Raw genomic sequence first — 26247 nt, 5'->3', positions numbered from 1 at the left:
AATACATTTTTAGCCCCGCTTTTATTACAAGCCCCGTATACGATTTTCGCACCGTTCGGACAAAGCGTGTTGAGCTCCGAAAGCGTTTGGATGTCATTTGCAGCTGCAGCCAAAGTTTCGCATGTCTACTACGCTGTCACCATCTACGATGTCCACCGAAAGAGACATTTGCAGAGGCGGCATGCACACCCATTGTAAACACAGAGGCAATGGAGACAGCTGAGGCAACCAATGAGCGCGTCACCACGTGATCAAACATGACAGCGCTCACGGGATTGCCAAATGAAAGGGTCAATAACTACCGTGCAACCGTGCCACCACGGTGGTTATTGTGATTACGGTCCCGCTCGACAAATCGCCAAGATATTGAAGCTGCAACCGCACCACCCACATGATCCAAGTGACCGCGGAATACACTGTCTCAGAGATCAGCATCGCGCCATTTTCGGGATCTGCACTGTTTTACTATTGCACGATCTCTAGGAGCGGCCCACTTTACCCGGCGAGATGCCGACTGAGAAGGTGCGGAGGCGGTGGCGGCGGGGGCGGCCAGCGGCAGCAGCACTTTTGTTCGCGGGCCTGCAGGCTATTGGCTTACTTATACTACCCGAGCCCAGGTTACTATGCCTAAACTACTGAGCACCATGGAACCGACATGATATAAGAACAGACTATTCATACATCAAACGAATATTTCTGCGTGTTCCTTTTTAAAGGGAAGCTGAAACACTTTCCGAAAAAAATGAGTTCTCTGCGGCATTCTACAGTTTTGAGTCCCCTGAACTCGAATATCTGGTTCAAAAAGGGCGGAAACAAACGCAAGCGGCTGTTTTTTCAAGAAAACGCGCACCAGCGCCTCAGGGCATCGCGCGAACGCCACTGTTGCCCGTGATTGGTCGGGGCCGCTGTGACGTCAATCGCGGCAGTCGCCGGTCGGCGCCGCCTCATGCCGCCGTTTCAGAGCGTAGCACGATGTTCTGTTCTGGCTTCATAGCTGAGTTTTAAGCATTATAGAACGTTCTCGCTGTCTCGGACAGCTTGTGCTTTCGCCGTACATGTTCGAACCGACAGCCGATACGGAAAGCGATGTTGGCAATGGCGGTAACGGCGGCAACGACGATGTTGAGTGTGCCAACAGCGAGAGCTATTTATCTTAGCTTAGCTGCTACGTATGTTTTTTTTCATGTAGCTGCACGTTCCAATGACGGGAGAAAAAATGCGCTAAAGTGTCACTGGGAACTTGCTGCTGGAAGAACGCCGAAGCACTAAGTTCTCATTAGATTGTAAACACGGGTGCAATCCCGCGATGTCAAGCACCTTGCCGCTGCTTGTCTAAAGTCCCGTGGTTTTTTGAGTGTTGATACACGATCGCGAACATAAGTGCCGCATTTCAAACCGCGCACATGCAGCGCTGCGAGGTACAGTCACGGAAGTTGCTTATCATACACATCCAGAGATGACCGGAGGTATTATATGTGCAATATTCATACTATGGTTCGACGACTTTGCGATTGTGGCTCGATCAAGAATCGGTATGCGTGCTCCATGCTAGTGTTGACATAAAGATATTAGGCAGTTTTAGCACCGCCGTGTGGTAAACACGATAACTGCAACCGTACGTCGAATGTCACTGGGCAAACGTATACTCCATTTCATACCTCAGGCGCAACGCTGTGGAAGCTACGCACGAAGTCCGGTCACCAAAATTTATTACTGCGCGCGTTTCCGTCTATGCTTCGCAGCGTGCCAGCGGCGTTTGCTCGCGCGAGCATGCACGTGAACCTGCCGCGACGGGCAGCTTCACGAAAGAACATTTTACGAAAATCGCAAAAGAAAACAAACGTGAGCGGCGGCGGCGGCAGATCTCTCGTAGCGTCGTTCAGTAAAGCGCAGAACGGAAAGAGGCATGCCAGCAGATGCCAGCACGCCGGTCCGGCAGCTCGGTCGCCGCGAATGACGTCACTCTCGCCGGTTCTCTCCTCTGGCAACCACCTCACCCGGCGCTCCGGGAAGCGATGGGGGCGTGTCCGCGGGGGTGATTTAGAAAGCGATTTCCGCCCCTTATAGTAACAAAAGGAAGGAAAAAAATTGAGAATCGAAAATATTAGGTCTGTTCTTCCCAATCCCAGCAATTCATGGAAATTTAAAACCGTTTCAGCTTCCCTTTAAGCTCCGTTATATAAAAACAGTCACGATGGTTTGTTGATGATCAATACACTCAGTTAAATTAGCAATATGAAGAACAAGATCGTTGTTCGAAAATAAACGAGCTGTTCGGAACATGCTTACTCACTTCTAACCCGCAAGGTGACTCTTGTTCCAGAACGCCAGGCTTCATCTTACAAACAATCAAGTGCGGCGTGACATGGGTGACCGCGCATGCGTCGTCCAAGCCATTCACACGCACGAATACCTGCTCATGGTCCATAAAAAGTTCGAAGTGGTTTCCCTAAAACAAAGAATATGTGATCGATACACCCAAACCATACAGTAAAATACCATCATCTGGCAACACCCGTTGAAATGCACCTATGTAGCACAGATACCATATAAATGGCATAAGGAACAGTATTGCTGGGAAGTAGTGTTTAGTCAGGGCCGGCAGTAGTAATTGGTCAAAGGATTCAAGTGAAGCATAGAAATTATGAATGACCAACGAAATTCATAAGGCCTGTCTCTGCTGATACGTTCACAAGCACGTTCGTCGGTAACGACGTCAGCAAGTGGCCCAAAGAAAGAAACGCTGCAATTGTTCCAAAATCATTGTTGAACGTCGTTTTAGACAATACGAGAGGTTGCTCTAACTTCGTAACTTAATTTTGCAAAATTACGGGGACCTTTATGACGTTTAGCACGTCCACAAATACCGTAAGTGGCTACAACGACGACGTCATCAACAACATGGACATAATGCGGCTCAGCGATGCTAACATTGTTATGCGGACTTAGCCTATTCTGGCCAGCTAAGTAAACGGTGATATGGGGACATGAGTACCAACGGCTTAAAACAGATGCGAAATGAACTAGAATCCCGCACCGTGATTTCAACGGCGACTTCGCTGGGGTTGACGCCACGTTCCACTTGCGAAAACATAAACTGCGGCTCCGGCTGGTAGACGAAGGGGAAGTGTCCGTTGGCGCCATCGATGGCCTGTGGAAGATGTAGCCCATCCATTTGGAAACTGATCCACACCAGAACAGAGTCGTTCAGTCCCTTCAACTCGCTGGGGCTAATAACAGACGACTCCATAAGAGAAGTGCCAGGGCACTGCATCTTGAAACCTCCCTCAACGACACGGCATTCCTGTAACGCATAGTATATGACCAAAACATTTCAGTGGGCATCTCCGATGATACAAACAGCGCACATGATACGACATTTTGGAGAAGGCGTCTCGTTTAACTTGAGCATCCCTCGTGCTTAGCACCACAGCCGCTAAGCCATGCACCAATTCTTTACACACACACACACACACACACACACACACACACACACACACACACACACACACACACACACACACACACACACACACACACACACACACACACACACACACACACACACACACACACACACACACACACACACACACACACACACACACACACACACACACACACACACACACACACACACACACACACACACACACACACACACACACACACACACGCACGCACGCACGCACGCACGCACGCACGCACGCACGCACAAGCACACGCACGCACACACAAGCACACGCACGCACACACTCACACGCACAAGCACACACACGCACACACACACGCGCACACACACACACACACACACACACACACGCGCACACACACACACACACACACGCGCGCGCACACACACACGCGCGCGCACACACACACACACACACACACACACACACACACACACACACACACACACACACACACACACACACACACACACACACACACACACACACACACACACACACACACACACACACATATATATATAAGGCTTTCAAAAAAGGCGATACTGAGGTTTCGGTCGGAGGACCGGCCTTCGTCGGAGTGAATGCACGTGTAGTCGCATCACAGTTATGTATTTATACACAAGATACTTTGTCTCTTTGTCCCAAACGAACATGCGCATAATCAAGTCGAAGTCAAACAAAATGAAAAGCGAGTACACGGTGAAAAAAAATGTAAAAATATCCAGGCAGTTCTAGAAAACACAGCAGAACGGAAACGTCACTACATGTAATCACATAATCATGCGGTGCTAACGAAGCACAAGCTGCACACGAGTAAAAAATGAACGCTAGCGCTGTATTCCGCATTGCAGGAGAAAGCAGGAGTCACTTGTGTTTTGCAACCAATTGCGCCCAACGACGACAATCAATATATATGCATCACAGTTAAAAAGAACAAACTCTTGTTAACTCTCATAGGCGTATATATATCGCCTTCCTGCAATTTCGATACTAAAGGATTAGCGGATATCTTGAGTGTTTGTCCCACCGCATGGGTAACCATAGGTGATTTCAATGCACACCATCCAGCATGGGAAAGTACAAGGACAAATGCAAGAGGAGGAAGATGAGCAAGCATCTCCTTACTCTCCTGAACGATGGTAGCCACACCTTTCTTCGAGGCATGACATACGGCAGCTGCCTCGACTTTGCTTTCGTCTTCAACTCTATCGCCAGATGTGTGAAGTGGTTTCCAGATACTGAGACACATGGCAGTGACCACATTCCCACCTATCTGAACATCAAAGGCTTGTCGTCTAGATGTGGCCAACGGAATACCATTCAGACGATTCAATGGGCCAACTTCAAATCTGATATGGAAGATGCGTGCCGTGATGGCCTACCCTCTGGGTTAGAGCAAACAGTTAAAAATACGATGTAAAACGCCGCTCGCATGCTGACGATCTCTTGCACGCGAAAGGACTGCGACATAGAATTGGAGCGACTTCGAGCACTTCGTCGCAGGGTGGAACGTCGATATCGGCGTACAAAATCAATCCATGACCTTAGGGCCGCCAGAAGAACGCGAAAGAAGATTCAGCGTCGTATAAATAGATTAGCGTCGGAACGTTGGGCAACGTTTTGCCAGACACTCGACCCCCGCAAGCCACTGTCTCACATTTGGAAAACGGTTCAAGGTCTGCGTTGCGTTCCAGAACAGCGTTTTCCATTCAAGGCGCTCGCGCTTTTCCAAGGGCGGCAAGACATGGATGTCGCAGAAGACTTTTGTGCGCGAATCCGAGACCAAGCGACTCGTCCTGGTCCTCCAGCACGAGATGACGTCTCCCATTCCCGTGATTGCCGCATGGACGTTCCTTTTACAATGGAGGAGCTCGAGGCGACACTAGCTCTCTGCAGGCGCTCATCATATCCGGGTCCAGATGGTATATCATACCGAGCCTTGTGCTATCTTGGAGAATTCGCACGGATAGAATTGTTGAGTCTTTACAACACGTCATTGTTGAGTCTTTACCGCCCAATAGCGCTGGACAGCTGTGTAGGAAAGATAATCGACGTAAACGAAATAAATACATAGACAATGACATAGACAATGACAATACATAGACAAATACATAGACAAACGACATACATAGACAATGATTTCCAGATTGATAGTATCTTTATTGACTTTGCCAAAGCCTTCGGTCGCGTTTCCCACTCTAGATTAATAGCCAAATTATCATAATTACATTTAGACAGCCTTACAATATCGTGGATAAGGAACTTCTTCACATCCCGCAAACAGTTTACGTTTACTGACAATCATTCTTCTTCCTTGGCCAATGTGTCATCTGGTGTACCTCAAGGTAGCGTGCTGGGTCCGCTGTTGTTTCTCATCTACATAAATGATTTGCCATTCGGCATAGCATCAGCAATCAGATTATTTGCTGATGATTGCGTAGTTTATCGCCAAATTAAGACACCCGACGACCACATCTCTCTTCAAAAAAATCTGGATAAGATTACAGACTGGTGCACGCTATGGCAAATGTCACTAAATACAGAAAAATTCAAATTAATGACTGTCAGCCGAAAGAAAACTAACTCTCTTTACACTTACTCGCTTAATAACAGTGCTGTCACTGTCACCCCCTTGTACATATATCTCGGTATTCATATTACAACAAACTTATCATGGAAGGCGCATATAAAACATGTTACAGCAAAAGCATCTAGCACACTTGGTTACCTAAAACGAAACCTACGTGAAGCCCCTTCAGCCACTCGTGAAATAGCATACAGAACCTTTGTTCGTCCTCAGCTCGAATTCGCTTCCGCCATGTGGTCGACACATCAGGAATATTTAATAAATTCTCTTGAATCTATTCAAAACCGTGCCGCGCGTTTCAACGCGAAAGATTACAGTAGTCTTTCTAGCGTAACTGCTACAAAGAAATCACTATCACTACCATCTCTTGAATCTAGAAGGACGATAGCTCTGCTTTGCTTACTGCACAATACCACTCACAGTCAACACGTAACTACATTACCCTTTTCGCCCCCATTTCGCACATCTCGCCGCTTATATAACGCACACAGTTTCACACGTGTATTTGGCGACAGAAATGCATTTAACAAATCTGCATTGCCTCTGACAATAGCAGCTTGGAACGATCTTCCAAGCCACATTGTTGAAAATAATAATCTGGACACGTTTACAGAAACATTAAAAAAATTGATTCCGTAGTTATGCGCACACGTTTCATTTGTACCATGTGACTTGACTGTGATTCTCTATCCTTGCAAGCAGTTTATAAATATACATGCGTTTGCAGTTCTTTGCAGGAGTTCGATGAGCCATGCGTGTTTCTGATCGTCCAGAGTGTTGTTGTTGTTCTTCGTTTGCTTGATGTTGTTCGGCGTCTTTCAATTGAATTTTCTTTTTTTTCAGTTGTTTGATTTGGTGTTAGCTATGTCTCTTGCTCCTGTTTTTGCTACATGTTCTTTCTCTTACCCCCTCACGCAATACTCCAGTTAGAGCCTGTGAGGTATGTGTGTAAATAAATAAATAAATAAATAAATAAATAAATAAATAATGGAACAGATGAGCCTTGGTCGCCTGGAATGGTACCTTGAACACTACAAGATTTATCCGAATTCCATGGCTGGTTTCCGACGTGACCGCTCTTCCATCGGCAGTGTAGTTGATGTAGTTTCATATGTCCAGCGCGAAAGGTCCCGTAAGCGTTTATCTGCAGCTTTATTCTTAGATGTGAAAGGGGCATACGATAACGTATTACATGAGGCCATTCTCGACGCTCGTGTGACGGTTGCCCTAGGTGGTCGAGTCTTTTTGTGGATTGCAAGTTACCTATCTGCAAGATCATTCTATGTGTTAGCTGACGATGGCCCAACTACGCGACGCTATACCAGCAGGGGCTTTCCTCAAGGCGGTGCTCTCAGCCCGACGTTATTCAACCTCGCTCTTATTGGACTTGCTGAATACTTGCCAACTACCATCAATATTTCAATAGGCGAAGACGACATCTTTGTCTGGACTTCGGCAGTAACCCGTCCTCAGATACGTGCACGGCTTCAAATAGCGGCTACTTTGAGAGCGAGCTACTTGTGTAAACAAGATCTCAGCATATCACCAGAAAAAAGAGCACTAGTGGCATTTACTCGCAAACCAATGACGCGTTATGACATCTCAATCAATGGCCGGACCATTTCCTATGTCAGAGCCCACAGATTTCTTGGCGTAATTATCGACCGAGACCTCTGTAGGAGCCAGCACGTGACCTACATGAAACGGCGCCTGACAGCAACCTCCCAGATGTTTGAATACTTCACAGGAAAGACGTGGGCGTGTCCGTAGACGCAATGCTGAAACTCTACAGAGCTCTCTTTTTCGGTTTCTTAAGATATAGTCTACCTGTACTGAACAACACCTGCAAGACAAATATTCGTGTTCTGCAGGCAGCACAAGCTCAAGCACTCAGAGTCTGCCTTTGTTTGCCCAGATGCATGTCAACAGAGGCAACTATTGCGATTGCTCGGGACCATCCAATGCAAACTCACATTACGGTGGAAGCCCTGAGAACGCACATCAGACATTTTGCACGTGCACACTATCCCCACCTTGCAACACTACCTCCAGACAGGCACCAAGCATCATTCTCTAAAACTATCGTCAAGTACAACGACAAACTTCCCTCGGGCTTCACCGCTGCATCTAAACCATCGATACCCCCTTGGTGTCCTATCAGCCCCACAGTCCATCGCAGCGTACCAGGAATCGGGAAAAAGTCTGAGTTGTCGTCGCCTGTGCTGAAACAAGTGTCTCTGCTTCTTCTGCACGAGAGGTACGCAGACAGTGTACATACATACACTGATGGTTCCACAAACATCCAGTGTTCGTCCGGTGCTGTGGTTGTCCAAGCAAGAGCTATTACCATGAGCTTTAGGACTGGCCACCCAACGATATCGACCTCTGCGGAACTAGCTGCTCTTCCCGCTGCACTCTGTTTCCTCAATCGGGAACCACCTCGACGATGGTCAATCTTCAGTGACTCAAAGGCAGCCCTACATTCTGTGCTATCAGCTCTACGTCGCGGGCCATTCGAACAGCTGGTGTTCGATGTTACATGCCTACTCCATACATCACATGAGAAAGGACATCACGTGACGTTTCAGTGGCTGCCAAGTCACTGCGGCGTCGTAGGAAACGAAGACCCTGATAAAGCCGCTCGGGCAGCTCTTGAAGACACACAGGCAGAGGCAACTTTCACCGCTTTCACGGTCCGACGCAGCCAGCAGACTTCGAGTGCTTGCACGGGAGATCACGCTCTCTCTATGGTGCACACCAAGCAGCCAGACCAACCGGAGCAATCGTCAATACGACCTGCACTCTGTGATGCATTTCTGTATGCCAACTGGACTCCGCGGAAGAGTGGCCACTCTGCTTTAACGCTTATGGCTAGGGGTGGCATCCACGAAATCTTAACCATTTCGCATTGGAATGGGCGACAACGCTCTGTGCAATGCCTGTCTTTGCGAAGAGACGCTAGAACATATTCTGTGCGACTGTCTTGAATATAATGTTCAGAGACAGTCTCTGGCGTCCATTCTGGTGCACCTTGACAATAGACCATTGTCAGTTGAAACGATTTTCACGTGTCGCCGACAGAGGACATCGCAGCTGAAGGCGACGAAGGGACTACTCCGGTTTTTGAAAGAGACGGACAAGCGGCTGTGACAGTGATGTCATGTACCACGCAAGATTGACAGACTAACTGACGATGTGTGTGCTGTGCTATGTGCTCTCGCTTTCTTTCTCCTCCCCATCTATCATCCCCCCATCCGGCTCCCATGTGTAGGGTAGCAAACCAGTTGAGCTAAACTGGTTAACCTCCCTGCCTATCCTTCTCCACTTTTTCCTTCCTTCCCAACATAGAAAAACCTCGCACAAAAGGCCACTGTGAACAAGTGCACAAGTAAAAAGATATATAAATGGTGGTGAAACTGAAGTAGTGATGTACGTTAGTTTGCCGATGTTTTCGCTAATACCACAAGAAAGAGCGTTGAACTTGTATATCAGGTAATATTCGCGGACTCAATGATTGTGATGGGAAGGAAACGAGATTCGAGTATGGTCACTCTAATACCATAGAAAGAGTGTCCTTTTGTACATAGATGTTTTGACAGCGGAAGGTGTGGGAACTTCTTTGCATGAGAATGAGGATTATTAAATCGGATTCTAAATGGCGTTACTGTTTGACCAATATACCGTAGGTGGCACGTACCACACTCAAGCAGATAAATGGCGTTCAAAGTGTCACAGTTTAGGCGGCCTCTGATGCGGAGCGCTAAGTTTGAAACCCAGCTTTTCGCTATTATTGCGGTTACCATATGAGGGCATAGTTTACCGGACTACACCCTGCAGGTATGCGGGCGCCGACTTTAGAAGAGTCATCAAATCGCGAATGTTTCTTTTTGAGCGTCGGTACACTACTCACTGTGCATCCGTAAAAATTGTTCTAAGTCTTTCACTTTGGCTTGGAATATTTTGATGGCGTTTGACAATGGCGGAAACATTCAGAATCTACGATGACTGCGTCAAAATAAGGTTAGTTGCAGGAGTGGTCGCCTCCGACTTTGACTTGACGAGAATATCTTCTCTTTTCAAGTTCCTGGCTCATTTTATTACATCATCAATAATTTCCTCGGTTTACTGGCGGTCCACGAGTGCACGCTTTAGCTCCGCGCAGATAGCATCGAAATCTTTTTGTTCCGAGCATATACGCCTAAAACGGTGCGCCTGGCTATAGGGGATTGCGGTTTTACAATGACGAACGTGGCTGCTTTGGTAATGGAGATATTGATGCCTGTCCGTTGACTTTTTGCAAAATTTTGTTGTCAGATTATTTCCAGTTATTGACACTGTAACATCGAGGAAGTCGGTCTCTGAAGTGGAGTGGTTATGTGAGAACTTAATGCTCGGGTGAGCGCTATTGAAGGCAGCTATAAAGCTAAGCAGCGTCGATTCGCCATGTGACCCCGCCAGAAACACGTCGTCAATGAAACGCCCATAATATGAAGGGTTTAGGGTGCAGTTTTCTAGAAATTCACTTTCCAGTTTGGTCATTAACAATTGGCATAATTCAGCCCAATCCATGTTACCGTAGAAGTACCACTGACCTGTACATAATGGCTGCCATTAAATTAGAAATTATTTAATTTCAGTATGAGTTTTAATAGGGGGCTCAGTGTGAGAACGCTGATGGGATTGCCAATCGCAGCTTGTCCATAGGCAAGGGACAAAGCACGAATGCTATCTGAATGCGGAATATTCGTATAAAGGGATATGACATCCAGCGTCACAAGCAGTGAAACACAGGGAGTGTGTAGGTCTACTATTTCGCTTAAGAAATGGTTAGAGTCTTTTATAAAAGAGGCGAAGTTTTGGAGAATTGGTTTGATTAGCGGGTCTACATACCAAGAAAGTTTCTCGGTAACAGATATGCCTGAAACAATTGGACGCCCTGGGTTCCTTGCCTTATGAATTTTCGGTAATAAATAAAGCGACCTGCTACTGGAGTGATTTAGGACGCATTAGAGACCGGTACGTGTCTTCGTCTATCGGTTTTCGTTGATATAGCTCGGACAGCGTTTCTTTAATCTTGACCTTGAAGTCACAGGTTGGACCATTGGGAAGAGTTTGATAAAACGCGCCGTTAGATAAATGTCCATTCGCTTCATGGATATATTGTTGGCGGTTCACTACTACGAACGCTCCTCCTTTGTCGGCTGGTTCCAAGGCGCTGGTTTCATTTCGATATAGGTTGGGACGAAAGGGGGCGTGCAGTGTATAGACGTTAAGAATATTCCTCCGAACCGCTCGGATAAATACATCTAACCATTTCTCTCGCTGTGGCGGTGGAGTCCATTGTTTTTGAGAGGGAAGTATATTACGGAGTACCGTTTTCATATGATCGTTCATGAAAGAATTCCCGTAACCGCAAATTTCGCGCGAAATTATCTAAGTCCTTGTGTAGCTGGAATTTGCGTAAACAAGCAGCTGCTGGACAAAATACTTAATTCTTTTGAAAGTACAGCAATTTCTACTGACGGCAAAGACACATTCAAAAGGTTTGTGATATTGCTATCCTGCGGCGACGCATTTTTTCACGTAATGAAGTTCCTGGCAGTGCGAATTTGCCGTAGGCGGCGAGCACAGTTGGAAACTTTGTCTCCTAAACATCTCTGTAGATTTTGTTTTACTCAGTGCTTCGTTTTCAGTGCTTGATAATGTTCTAGGGAAGTTTTTATCCGGGGAAGAAAGCAAACATAATACTCTGTTAAAGCACGTTGACACACAGGACTCGCAGTGGCATATTAAAATGCGGATCAGTACAAGCGTTGCAGTCTTTAAAGAATGCTACCATCCAATGTCATTGGCACTGCATACCTCAGAGCTTTCTGGCCGGAATTCGCTTCTCTGACCCTGTGGTATAACTGAAGCATCTAGACATCACTTCAGCGCATCAATATGGGATTCGGCATATTTACTGACGTTTCGGCCGGAGGACCAGCCTTCGCGTCGGAGTGAGTGTCTTCGCCTTGTATATATATATATATATATATGGCCGGGCTTCGATGCCGCAACCTCGTGCTTAGCCGCTCAACACCACAGCCGCTAAGCCATCGCGGCGGGCCTTCTAGCTGCTTTCTAGCACGCAGGCACACAGGCACGCGCGCACACACGCACACACGCACACACACAGACGCACACGCACACGCGCGCACACACACACACACACACACACACACACACACACACACACACACACACACACACACACACACACACACACACACACACACACACACACACACACACACACAAGCACACACACACACACACACAAGCACACACACACAGACACACACACACACACACACACACACACACACACACACGCACACACACACACACACACACACACACACACACACACACACACACACACACACACACACACACACACACACACACACACACACACACAAGCACACACGAACGTTGGCAGGCACGCGAATGACATCGCTGATAGCGTTTGGCTCTTCTAGGATACTATATGCGAATTTAGTCTGCACAAACACCCCTTCCTTCTATACGAAAAAGAACAGCGTCACAAACAAAAGCTGCGTTTTACCTGTCTTATGTTCACTTTCTGCTCTTGGTTCAGAGAGGTCACTCGAGTGACGATGGCAGGTTGAGCCACGCTGTCCAAATGGGCGCCCGTCACCTCAAGAGAGAAGTTCCCACTGCGAACCATTATTGAACCCATGGTGACCATCAGAATCAACGTAGCTAATGCCGCTCACACACACAAAGCTGCTTCCAATTATTTTCATTCAGCTCAACTTAGCTCCGACCTCGTCCAACTTGTACCCACTGTAACCATTTGCCCATTGTAATGGTGTTCAAGCATTTAACAAAAAGACCACAACGTTTGAATTTTCAAGTGTTACTTTGGTGAATGCCGCCCCTTGAACAGCCAACTCATAAACACTTATATGTTGTTTGCCCAACCTTATCTATTATTTTCTACAGTAATTAAGTAAAAATTTCAGCTGTAGCAGTTTGCTATTAATAAACATATCAGCTAACTAATGCTTTTTAAACATGTCATCACTGAATTCACGCGCAGCCACCGACCAGAGGACGGTATCTTATCACTCCAGGAAGAAAGTAGAAGAAACCAGTGTATCGAAAACGGAAGATTTAACAGCACTTTCGTGGGTTCGCGTTAACAGCCATAAAGTCTGTGCTCAAATCCCCGAAGTTCATAAGGAATGTCTGCATTTGAATTTAATTGCTGTATGTTTGACACAAGATGACCTTAGTTGCCTCTACGCCAGAAAACCCGACCTACCATGATCACCAACATCCCAAAATACTCTCAAAACAACTTCAGATACAACAGCCGCAATTTCCCTGTGAGTCACTTGCCTGAAAGTAGACCTCCTCGGTGTAATGTCGTCGATGATGGGGTCAGGTTTGTAGGTGAACTTGGAGCTCAGATTTTCTTTTGGAATAAAAGGAACGTCCGTGCCATCTATAGTGAGGATGATCTGCATCTCCTGGTCCAAGTGACTTTCGTTGGCGACGGCATTCGTTGAGCATTCCAGCGAGGTCGAGTTTATTCTGCAAAGTTGCATATCAGTTATAACTACAATATTGGTTATTACGACATACATATATACAGGCGAGAACTATTTCGTCACCATCCCACAACGCACGGCTATATACCGAGCGTCCGAAGCTGAATGGGGGTTTAAATAATAGAGCCGAAGACGCTAGATCGTGCCGATCAGCAGCCTCGAGGCCCTCGATCATCGCACGAAAACTTCAAAAATTACTTTCAAGCTGGACAAATTGGACGATGCAAAATGCCAGCCTAGGCCGACCACGTTTTATGCGTCTCTGCAGGAGCAAAAGAAACCAAGGAAACGACCGAACTTGCTGGGTTCAACCCAACAAGGAATTAGTGAAGTCAACGCAAGAAGAAAGGGGACAGCCTCACAGTGCTCATTACGGATAAGGACGCGCAGTAGGCCGCCCTACATGGCCTCCGCAGAGAAACTGCTACCGTATCACCAGCTGCGCTTTTTAAGACAAACTTGAGCTGCTTGTTCTCACTGAGTCAGGATTTGTTTAAATTGTTGGGCTTCAAGCGCCTACAAAATTTTCATTAGGGAAATAATAATAAGATGCAATATTATGTATATTTCTTTTAGCCAGGCGGAAACCGTCAGACGGCCGCACAAGGAGTCGCCTGGCCAAACTTTGTATGAGGCTGTCGCACACTTTCCATTCGAAGAAGAGACTCACGTGCGGGCACATCAGGGACCACGCGTCCTTGCAAGAAGTAAATTGCACCGCTTTGACTAGATGACAGCATCTATGACCTATTTTCTCACCTATGCGTCGTTCTACGAGGGTACGTTTTCTGCAGTGACCTTGTACTGGCCCATTAATTTAGATTCACAACCTGTTTCGAAAGTCAGAAGAGTAACAGAAGCGGATCAACGACCTTTCTTAGTACAATACTGCGTTTAAATTAGCGATGACAGCCCGATCTCAGCCGTGGAAGAGACTCTTCATCAGGCCTTACTGGAAATGTTGGCTATACACCGGTTGTCGTAAAACGCCATCTAGCTTGCGGTCTACCGCAAGAAATTGTGCCGCAAAGAAAAAAAAAAGAAGGTATGGTAACAGCGGAGATAGAGACAAATGGAATGTTGCGAGGCGCTGGGACGAGGAGGTAAGCTACCCTCCCCACACCAGACGTTCTCTTCGATTAGCTCGACGAGCGTCCGCAAGTGGCATTACTACTCTGCATTATTCTTTATGGGTGCCGAGAAGCCACATGAAGTTTCCGTCAAAAACACACCCTTCAGTCTTTCTCTCTCTCTCCTCCTCGATAATTGACGAACGGATTACTGGTCGTGGCTTTACGTGCATTGTGTTTCATGAGAATGCCCGAGTTCTTGAACGTCCGAATATTTTTGTCATTCTGGAACCTTATTTATGTTTATAGGAAAGCTTAGAAAAGGAAAGCCTGTCAGGTACCAGTTGTCACCGCAACTCTGCCAATAAACCAATAAGACGCTTTTGGGCTCCTGTCAGATTAGTCGGAAGAAAGAGCGAGCAGGAAACCCAAAAAACTTCATCTGAAACATGCGCCCAATTCATGGTACTCCTGCAGAATAATGAGGCATTGCGCAAAATACAATAAGAAAAGAAAGTAGGTCACAGCGCAGTATCCTATGTTTCTTTTCGCTATTCCTATTCTATTTTACGAAGTACATTCTTGTTCAGTATCAGCCAACTATATCTCTACAGCGCAGCTCTTAGGCACGCGTTCCTGCGTTGAGCATTGGCGACCCTCGGCGTACCTTGGCGTCCCTCGACGTCCCTCGACGTAACCGAGGGAACGAACAGCGCGAAGGATGAAAGAGCGAACGCGGAGAACAGCGATTGGTGAACGACGGCGATAGCGAAGAGAGCGCGAGGAGGAAAGCGTAGGAGGAAGAGTGTAGCTTAGCCACTAGGCGGGAAGCGGAGGAGGAGAGTATGGCGAAAACGGTTGAAGAGAAGCGTGGTGCCGCGCAAGATGTGGTCTGCGGCGACGATCGCTACGAGATGGCGCCAGATTAGTACGCGTCGGTTGCTCACCGATGACGCCATCGATGAGGTATGCGGCGAATGCATCCACCGATATCAGATATGGAAACAAAGCGCTGCATGAGCGGAGGTCTGACTGCGGCGGCTGCTGTGAATCGCGCCCACGCGTCACTCACGTGCTGCCTCTCTTGAGCTCCCAATTAGTGAGGCAGTCGCGCCACACTTCGCTCCGTTTGCAACGTGCCGCTCGAGACACATTGTCTGCGCCAGACAATATATTGCAAAATGAAAACACGTATAGAGCTGCACTCAAATTTCGCATTAGGTAGTATCGTAATAGTCGGTAATTTTTTATATTGTCAGCAATAGAGTACTGTTCCAGAGTGTTGTATTATAGAACAGTCTGTAGCAGCAATTCTTGGCTAAGAGGCTTATTTTTTCACTCGCGTTTTGTAGCAAGTTCGTTTAGATGCCACGTGCAGTTCGCTTGCATACCTAGGTCGTGCATACCTGTAGATCGTGCAATTGGCTCCACCGATTATCACGCTTCTTTCTGTCCCAGTGTCGAGGTTTGTCCCAAAGAGAGTGATGTTAGTTCCTCCAGCTGCTGGGCCATACCATGGTTTAACACCACCGAACGTTGCATTCTGCAAACAGAAACCCGAAAGAGCTGTTTATCTTAGAATCCTTGTGGTTGAACAATGGATGTAGTAGAACTAACCGGAAAGAATATTGTTTACAAAAATGTACACAGTTTACTGTTTATTAATTGTTACCTAATGACGCGGAGTGAGCAGCGGTAATATGTTTACGGCGTACACAAATTTACGGGAATTCCACTATATTTTTATGATTAGACCTTTGCAAGTTGTAAAACGAAAGCCGGACATCTTAATATAATCGATGCAGTTGAGCAATAGCGCGTGTTCCTCACACCATCACATGCTGATTAATATCAAGCCTAATTACCTAGTAACACAACATATATTAAACAGGCGATAAACTGCGGTCAAGTAGTTCTTTAGAAGTAAATAACGCTAAACAGATGCGCTCAAAAAAAAAAAAAGGGGAGAGTCGTCCTGACCATGTTTTGGAACTTTCCCTGCATAAAGCAGACCCAATTTTATGAATTTATTACAAAATATATAGTGACATGCTCGCCGCTGTTGTTCGGGCAGCAAATTAAGAAAAAAAGTAGTTTCCCCATTTTTTCTGCTAATATTTGATTTCTTTTCCTTTTTCGCGATGGAACTACAGATATAGCTCATATTATAAGGAGTCCACTAGCGGACTAAAGTGCGTTAGTATTCCTCTCTTAGGTTCAGGGAAAGGGAGTGAAAATGTCGAAGCAACACTTTTCATTTTTTTTCTACTTTCATTCCGCAGTCTTTGTAATGAGGCCTCCTCTGGAGAGAGTAAAATCTGTGACTTCTAGAGCAGACTAAAACAGGACTATCTGCTCAGCGGCTTGCTGGAGCGCACACAAGCTAATTTCGGTGCATGAGTTGCTCACCTGGTCGGAAAAGGATGCTAATAATAAAAAAAAATAATGTAATGTTTTCTTATCTTTCTAGCCAGGTAATGTTAATTATGTGTATTTGTAAGGAAAGGTCACTCGCATTCAAAATATTTTCAAGTGGTAGAAAGTAATTTTCGAAGTTTTTTTTTATTTCGAGTTCGTGCTAAAGGAAATGCAAATTTCGCCCGAATGGCGCTGCATTAACAGCGATAATAAACTATCAGACTGCTACGCAAAGTAAGGTTCGTAACCTCATTGAAAGTACGAATTGCAAGAAGGATTTGCTTCGTAACCTTAAACAAGTGTGGTGTCCCGTAAGTGTTCTGCAGACAGCATTCGCCAAATGTAACTTTTTTTAACCACCATAACCTCTACGTAAGCACCTTTGCAGACTCGTACAGCTACATGGAAATATATTGTTACGGTTAGAGCTGGGAAAAATAATAGGGAGTATAAGGTATGCGTGACTTATTGCATGGGGGCATAAAAACAACAATAGTGGATAACTGAGGTGTGAGGAGCCGACACGACGGTGGGTTACTCATTAATGTACGCTACTAATGTACCATTATACCGAAACGTTCCGCATAAACTCAATAATTTCCTACGATTTCTGCATGATTTGTACGGAACTTGCACAAAATTTATATGGAATCAATATATATTCCGTGAGAATTATACGGAATGTTTACGGAAAATATACGGAATGACTGGAGTGGTGTATGGAACTTTTAATTAGAGCTCGGCATAATAAGTTCTCTTGATCATATCACCTATGATCAACCACCCAACCAACAAACCAACCAACCAGACGTAAACGGGAAGGACAACAGGACTACTAACGTCTGTTCGGGATGATGCAAGCGGGACGTTCGCCGATGCTTCCTGCTCGGTGTAGCTGTCCGGTTCAGACGCCGGCAAGTAGTGAAACATGAAATATGCGCCTCTTCCGAGGCCGTTGGGAGGCAGGTACAGGCCGCCCATGCGGAAGCTGATGAACGCTGGCACGCGAAACCGGTGATTCCGCAACTCGGCTTCGGTGATCACTGAGAACTGCAGCAGCGACGTCCCGGGACACAGCATCTTGCGGCCTCCGCCCAATACGCGACATACCTGGAGGGCAGTGCGGAAGGTGTGACAACAATAAACGGAAGCACGTCATTTTCTTCTTCTCGCTATATTCACCGGAGCGCATGCTAACGACACTCGTGCTGATAGCGACGAGTCGGGCTAAGAATGATCTTAAAATAGTTTCGCACGTTCTTCTTTTTTTCTTTTTTTTTTTCGTGCTATATAGGCAGCTACTGAGAACAGATTGCCTCAGGCTGATGGCTGTATAGCTTATCGCCTATTATTATGCTACAATCTGTATCTCTTGTATGCGGCTATGCAAGCTATAAATGTACGTTAACCTTAAGAAAACGAAGAAAGTAAAACACGAGACAAGTTCGCCTGAAATGTCACATGTCTTACAGCCCAAACAACGTCTGTGAGCTAAACAGAGCTTTTTGGGAAGGACCAGCATTACAGCCGCACACTAAACATAGGCGAAAATACCGCTGAAGGATGAATCGCGAACAGAACGAATGACAACACACGATACTCTTGTTAAGGTTCATATAAAAGCTAGATCATGATGATTTTGAGAATGCCAAAACCCAACGTGTAGAGGTGAAAAAAAATCTTGATTCCTCTCTTCATGGTTACAAAAGACAGCGGACGCAAAAGCAGTACGTCGCAACTTACAAATCCCTCTGGTTAACCTCCCTGCCTTTCCTTCTTCTCTTCTCTCGCTTTCCTTTACATCAACGAACCGTGGCCACGAGCCACGTGTTACCATGAAAATAAACAAATAAACATGTAAATCAAGACATGAAACAAACTGATCAAAAATGAAATAACATAGCCTGTAATAGAGCACTCAGGCTTGCCATCAACAGAAAGAAACAAAAGGAATTTAAAACTAGAGCGAGTAAAACAAGCTTTTTTTCTTCTGCTTCATCTATCAGTAGCCGATGCACAGGCGCCTAACATTTCATCACAAGAATGACAAATTACTAAAAAAGTGCATTTAGTAAGCAAGCATAGGCAAACGGCAAGTGAGACTCAGAGGAGAAGCACGGTGTAAGAAATGGAGAGAAAGAAATAGGATATGAAAGTCGTGGTCGTTAACTAAAATAAAGGTCTGGTTGCCCGCCATGAGCGGGAGAAAGGGTAGCATAGATGAAGCACTGAGGGGAAAGGAAGTTCAGGTGCGATAAGATGAATCGACTGTGCACAGGCGACAAGGCGCATGCCAATAGTCTGCAATCGTTCTGAACGCGTGAAAAAGCACATCACATCCAAGGGCCGTTTTCTTCTTGTTTCTTTAGGAAACGATATTGCCTCATTCTCTCTCTTTCTCTCTCTTTATTTGCAACTATTTCTATTTTTTAAATACTGCGACTTGCAGACGAGGACATAGCAGCCAGACCGCATAAAAGTGTTTCATACAGGGTGTCTCAGCGAACACTTTCAATTTTTGTTTAAAGTTAGCCTGAGGCAGCACAATTCTAGTTCATGAGCTGGTCTACTCGAAGAGGCGGACATTACTTGCACAAATAATTGAAACGCACAATCGACTAATTAAGAAATATTGACTAATTAAGTTTCTATATAGTTAACGTATGTCCCATAGTACAATTTCCAAATTCTAGCCATGCAGCTCCCAAGGCGGATCCACTTGGAACGACTCCTCAAGATGACAGCAGTTTCGAGATAATATTTACCAAACTTTGAGGAGACATGCAGTGGCGATCGAGTTACTTTCTTAACAAAACGTCGTTTTATGCATTCACGCACAAAGGTAACTGGAACGCCGATGCATTTCTCCGCAAAGTTCGGGAATTATCTCGAAACTGGTGTCATCTTGAAAATACGTTCCAAGTGGATCCGCCTTCCGAACTCCACGGCTAGAATTTGTAAATATCACTATAAGCCACAAGGTAATTAGTTTAAAACTTAATTAGTGTTCTTATAGTAGACCACATCAGAAACTACAATTGTACTTTCTACTACAGGCAACATCTAAGAATTTTTGAAAGTGTTCGCTGAAACGCCCTGTATTATGTAAGTTACCACGTAGATTTTAACGAAAGCGTGTTCTAAAAGTGACAATGCCAATCTTAAAGGGACACTAAAGCCAAACAATAAATGAGTGGAGACTAACACAGCATTGTTTGAGAATCCTGCAGGCAGTTATTTCAAAATAATAGTTTGATTATTAGATGAGAAAATGAAGGTCGAAGTATCAGCATTTGAATTTCGCGCCTAAACCCCGACGCAGGTACGTCAGTGTGACGACAGGGATACCAAAGTATGTTTTCGCATTAGGGCCGCGTTGGCTGAGTAAAGGTTCTCGAAACTTGCCATGTTTAATATTTGGCTCCTTTAGAACACAATGTAGTAAATCTGTACCGTTATATAATTAAGTAGGCCCTAGAAGGTGCCATCAAAATCCCTGACGTCACAGCGACCAGGTGCGGGAACTTCAAGCAGGCGCCGGCACCCATCTTTCGTTCTTGCGCTTTTTCTAGTTTAACAGGCGTCTTATCATGGTGAGAGTGGTGTTTCTCGTGTCATAGAAAGGTAATTTACTGATGCAGAAGAAAACATTTTTCTCTTTAGTCTCCCTTTAAGTAATGCGCCAATGCAACGTACCTAGCACAGAATCTACCGACTGCACTTAGATATGTTATGCGGCGAGTTCTATTGAAAGAATATGCTGAAAGACAGATCCGAAATACATTCTCTTGGACACGCACATCGTACAATACATACGCAACTGTCCCCCGAAGTTACCCACCATGCGCAACTTCCATATAGAAGTTGTCATTATATGATGTCATTACATAAAGACCATGAACCAAGACAGACAGCGCAGGAGTAAACTAAGTAAAAGATATTTAAAAAAGCATAATACACAAAGCAATCTAAGAGCTGAAATAGAGCAGGCAAAATTTTTTTGAGATATTGACTGCTTATCCAAGCTCTTGCAGGTCTCAGTGCACTACATTCAGTCTGACTAAATGTAATCTCTTGAGTAGTGCGCGAATAGCGCAAAAAACAAATGTATTATACGACAAGCGGCTACTGTTATATACAATGCTTTCCAGCAAAACACTGTCTTCATAGCACAGAACGCTGCTTTTTCAATTTTTTTTTATAAGATTTGCAACGAAACTAGCATGTTAAGAGGCTATGCGTCCTACAGTTATAGCAAGAACAATGGCGGCGACAAGATTACTACTGTCGACCACTCTGAACGGTCACGCACACGCAAGAGGAGATGTGCAGACTTCATTTGTATCTCAAGGAAGGGAAATAAAAATTGAAGGGCACTAACGAGCAAAGCTAAATTTAGCTGTATTCGCAGCGTACTGCCCTTCTACAATACTAAGGAAGCCCTTACTAACTAGATAGGGAGGCTTGGCAAGCCACAAAAGACGCACAATTGAAGGAATTCTCAGTGGCGACGTCGCCGTGAAGCTCCGGCACCAATTCGCGCCGTGACGTCATAAATTTTAACAGCCTGTTATCGGGTGTAGTCAATTTGCTATTAGTAAAGATGGCTTGCATTGCATCCCAGAAGAGCCGAATACAGAACTCTGGACATTTCCACAACTTCTACTGAGTTACAACTGCCCAAATACCCTCTCCCCCCCTCCGCTCCTTATGAAATATATGACATACTGTTGCTGGATTTGGGCACGAACGTTAAAAAAAAATAAAGAAAATACAAGTTTAACCTTCAATTTTTTTTCTCTTTAACAATCAGTGTATTACGCGAAATTATGAAAATAGAGTTTGTAAAAACCATGTTAGCTTCCTGAGAAGCCTTGGTACCTTAGCACCTGGGTTACTTCAAGCGCCGCTTCCCATTTCAATATCCCCTTTGCACAAGCCTGATCGTTCATAAAGTAGCTGTATACATACCGCGCACGGCCAACACAGAACGACTCATAATTTAACCATGGTCTCTTACCTTCACAAGTATTTGTTTTTTCTTCAAGTTCAAAGAGTTCACTAGCACTGTCATCGATGGAGCAGCAGCGCTGTCCAAAAAATGGCCATTGACTTCCACGGTGAAGTTCTCGCTGCAAATCGTAAGCTGTTTCAGCGACAGAAAATTTAGTGAAACGTTTCGCCTGAGGCTTACTCCTATAGTCTCCCACAGAGTCTAAGTTTGTCATCTGGGGAGCAGATAATGGTTCTGTTGAGTCCCAAAAGCGTTTAAAATATTTAGGAGGATGTATTTACGAACAATCATCTGCATTTTCTTATTTTTGAACATCAACTATTGTTGCCTAGTTCCAGCATAAATTGCTGCGCTAGTGACCACGTTCAAGATGTCTTCCGAGTAGTGAGAAATTAATTTAGTGATAAGAGATGGACTAGCAAAATAAAGCACGTACAGCCGCCACCGCAGAGGCGAAGAAAGACGTCTGTAACAAGAACGCATACGTTCACGAAAGTTGTCTCGAAGAGGCATCACACTTGCACGGTACTCAATCACGTGACTTTCAAAACCAAATATAACGACGTTTAACATGCAGACGCTATTCAGGTAAACATCTCAGCCTTCTCCGTTTCTTTTCTCCTCTCCTGCTTGCTTCTCTCGACAGAGTGGTGGAAGGAAACGCTCACACACCAACTATCGCGCTGGTATATTCTCCTGTCCGACCAATTTAGCGAGCGTGCCTCACTACACTTGTCAGAATCGTGATTTGCGTTCATTCGGGTCGAAAACCAATCGTCCGGTAGATGACGCCCCTGGCACCCGCCTATGGTCCAGTCGAGGTGCCTGAAGCAGTAGCGCCCTCGTGTGGCGGTCAGTATTTCGAAATACATATCAACACGTCCAGCATTTTATTAACGGAATACTTGTTTCGGAGGCGCCCCCATAAACAAGTCGCCTCTTCCCACCACCATACCCTGCCCTTGCAGGAATCTCTCCAGTAATCACGGAACAATTTGTTCGCTGTCGGAGTTATTCACAGATACGTATACCTGAAAGTGGCCTTCCGGGGATAAAAGTCGTTGATCACGGGATCCGGCATGTACGTGAATGTCGGATGCAGGCTGTCCGCTGCGGTGAAAGGAACCTCAACGCCATCAATAGCCAACGTGACGTTCATCTTTTGATACTCCGCGTTACGGCCCACGCTTCCCGTTGAACAATGGAGAAACTTGCTCTCGAGTCTGTGATAACAAATCCACAAAGACGACTTGCTTGTCATTCATTCATTCATTCATTCATTCATTCATTCATTCATTCATTCATTCATTCATTCATTCATTCATTCATTCATTCATTCATTCATTCATTCACAGTTTCATGCAGCGCCGTCAGAAGGGTATATTACATAAATATAGGAGCATACATGAATAAGTGTGCTTATCGAAATAGAAGAGCAGGAATTTAAGAAATATGTGACCCATGCCTGGCGTAAGGACCCTAATCACGCTGAAGGACAGTATAAAAAAAAAGCGACACTGTTGAGATCGGTTGCGATATCACTCGTCGATAGGACTCAGATTCACAGTTATAGAGATTACGTCTATTTGGCGCTCATTTCAGTGCACTAAGCCCATGAGGTAGTGACGGAGCTTTAAAAACGTTTGCGGAACACTGGCGCATTTTTTTATGCATCGTTCTGCGGACTGGCAACAAAGGCAGGATGGGGAAGTCTTGAACGTATAATGTTTCTTTCTTACAGTAAGTCTACTTATTTCTATTACAATGGTAAAAATGTGATTATGCGTTGTAGAATATGTTTTCGCAAAGGGAGAGTATCTATCAGGGATCTCGTTACAGCGCAAATAAGGACTGGTTACATAATTATTCGTTCTTAAGAACAAATGATATCTGCCTTAAAATACGTCGTCTGAGACATTTCAACGCATAAGTACTACACCCAGTGAGAGATCGCATACAATGTTAACGCCTTGCAAGCTTTCCTCCTGTTAGCAGCGGTCAAAAGCATTTGTCGAAATAATATCTGAAGTATCCAGTTACCTTCGTATCTGGCATTTGCTGCTGCCGATTTTCACTACATGCTGTAAGCCAACGTCGAGGTTAACTCCTCTCAGGGAAACGCTCGTTCCTCCCGCTATCGGCCCATAATTAGGCGTTACTTCGCTGAACGACACAACCTAGAAAAAAAAAAAGACCATGAGAAGCTAGTTAGGTGGCCTTCATAACACTTCTGGTGAAGAAAAACGCGGCTTACAAAAAGTGACGTGATACACTATTTGTTTCTAAACGCAACACGGACAATTGCGTCAAGGTTAATGTTCCGTAACGGGTGTCAGCAATAGGATACACCAGCACCCTTAAAAGTGCAAAAAGTTTTTGAGCGCAACTTGTTTCTGTAATGCGCACCGGTCTTGACCACGTACGTTGTTCAACTGCCAGTTTACTCAAAGCAACCGAACCTTGTCTACAACACACCGACACACACACGCACACACATACACGCAAGACACAAGCACACTGAGACGCACACGTAAATGCACACAAACCTACGCACACACGCCATGAATGATGAGGAACTTATTGTTTTTTATTGTCACCTACCATGTATTCGAAGCCAAAGGGAATCGTACGATTTTGCAGAACGTCGTAACGTTTGCCGGCGTTACTGAAAAGATCGCTTACGCTTATCACAATGTCCACTGTCGAGCTGTACTGCACAGGGGGTGTTTTGCATTGAACTCTGAAATAGAGGAGATAAGACACGGGGCCAAGATTTCTTTTTTTTTTCTCTGAGTCGTAGAAAAGTAAAATATGTAGGAGAATAGAGAACATGCACCTTCCCCTCCACTTCCCTTCCCCGGCAGCGATATGAAAGAGGACGCCCAAATTGCTTTGAAGAAGCCGTGCTGGCTGAACAAAGACTCCACTGATGGTGTTCTATGATACTAAAATTATAATGGGAAAGCTATTATTGTCACACATTAACACGTAAGATTCAGGATCCAGGCACCAGGAACAATCGTTGCATCGAACTAACTCGGCGTTGCTCTCTTGATGAGCGTAGACTTACTTTCTTGCCGGTGACCATTTTTCAATGAGCTATCACTGTTATCAAGTTATCGTTCGGTAAAAGACGCACCTACTGCATCGAAAATTATTTTAATGTTGTCGAAGGAGCCTTGTCTAATCATACTGCGTGCGCGACGCGAATACTGATGTAACATTCTCGAATGTACGCAAAGCACCAACGATTACGTCGGGATGTCCGGGATGGATGTATAAGGAGTGCAATGGTTGTCGATTCGACCATCAGTGGCGGCACCATCAATTTTGGTGCCACTGAACTTCAGTCACACCAAAGTTTAAGCATTCAACTCTCACCATAGGTTGTGGGTTTGACTGCCTTAATTAGCTTTGCCTGATTCAACACGAAAGGTCATGGGTTCGACTCCCACCAATCATCGAGGGTAGTGCTGAACTTTGGTGCCACAACGCCGGACTGTGACTTCTTTTTGCATTACGCCGGACAACTCATTTTCCGACCGATGAGACACTTAAGACTATCGCCTTAATATACAGCACTTGCACTTTCCCTGTGGCACGCCACGCGTCGCACCGCCAAGACCGATGTTGCGTCCGCGACCACGTACGCGCCCTTTCCCGTTGTACTTGCACGCCTTGGTGCTCACTGTGCATGTTCATGATGTCCATACGCTTGCTCGTAACCAGAGTTCCCGAAGTGAAGCGTCACTGTTTATTTTTTTCTTCTTTTTCCCATCTCCCAAGACAATGTTGACACATACCGTGAAATTAGTAAAAGTAAAACAATTAGTAAATCTTCCCACTCTGGTGAAACAAAGTAAAATGCGGCGTATAACAATAATATATATATATATATATATATATATATATATATATATATTTATATATATATATATATATATATATATATATTGCTACGGGGTAGTATTCCCAATGACGAAGAGCCCAGTAGGAAGAAGACGAAGACGACGATTGGAAGCTAGCGCGGGCTGTTGCCTCTTGGTCAACTGCGGCGTAT

General features: G+C 45.2%; 1 protein-coding gene across 1 annotated transcript in view; it reads right to left on the bottom strand.

The window, feature by feature from the left end:
• The window catches only part of LOC142586276 (hepatocyte growth factor receptor-like), a 61326-nt gene that overhangs the window by 10705 nt on the left and 24374 nt on the right, over positions 1-26247 (bottom strand). The window contains exons 8-12 of the mRNA XM_075697524.1: positions 18014-18283; positions 16162-16298; positions 13474-13668; positions 12674-12785; positions 3038-3304 (exon numbers count right to left, since the gene is read on the bottom strand). Coding sequence (XP_075553639.1) covers positions 3038-3304; positions 12674-12785; positions 13474-13668; positions 16162-16298; positions 18014-18283 — 981 coding nt within the window. The remainder of the gene's footprint in view (positions 1-3037; positions 3305-12673; positions 12786-13473; positions 13669-16161; positions 16299-18013; positions 18284-26247) is intronic.

This window comes from Dermacentor variabilis, chromosome 6, assembly GCF_050947875.1.
Source record: "Dermacentor variabilis isolate Ectoservices chromosome 6, ASM5094787v1, whole genome shotgun sequence".
NCBI classification, from domain to species: Eukaryota; Metazoa; Arthropoda; class Arachnida; order Ixodida; family Ixodidae; genus Dermacentor; species Dermacentor variabilis.
The sequence above is the reverse complement of the archived record's forward strand: the minus strand, read 5'-3'. Positions and strand labels throughout refer to the sequence as shown.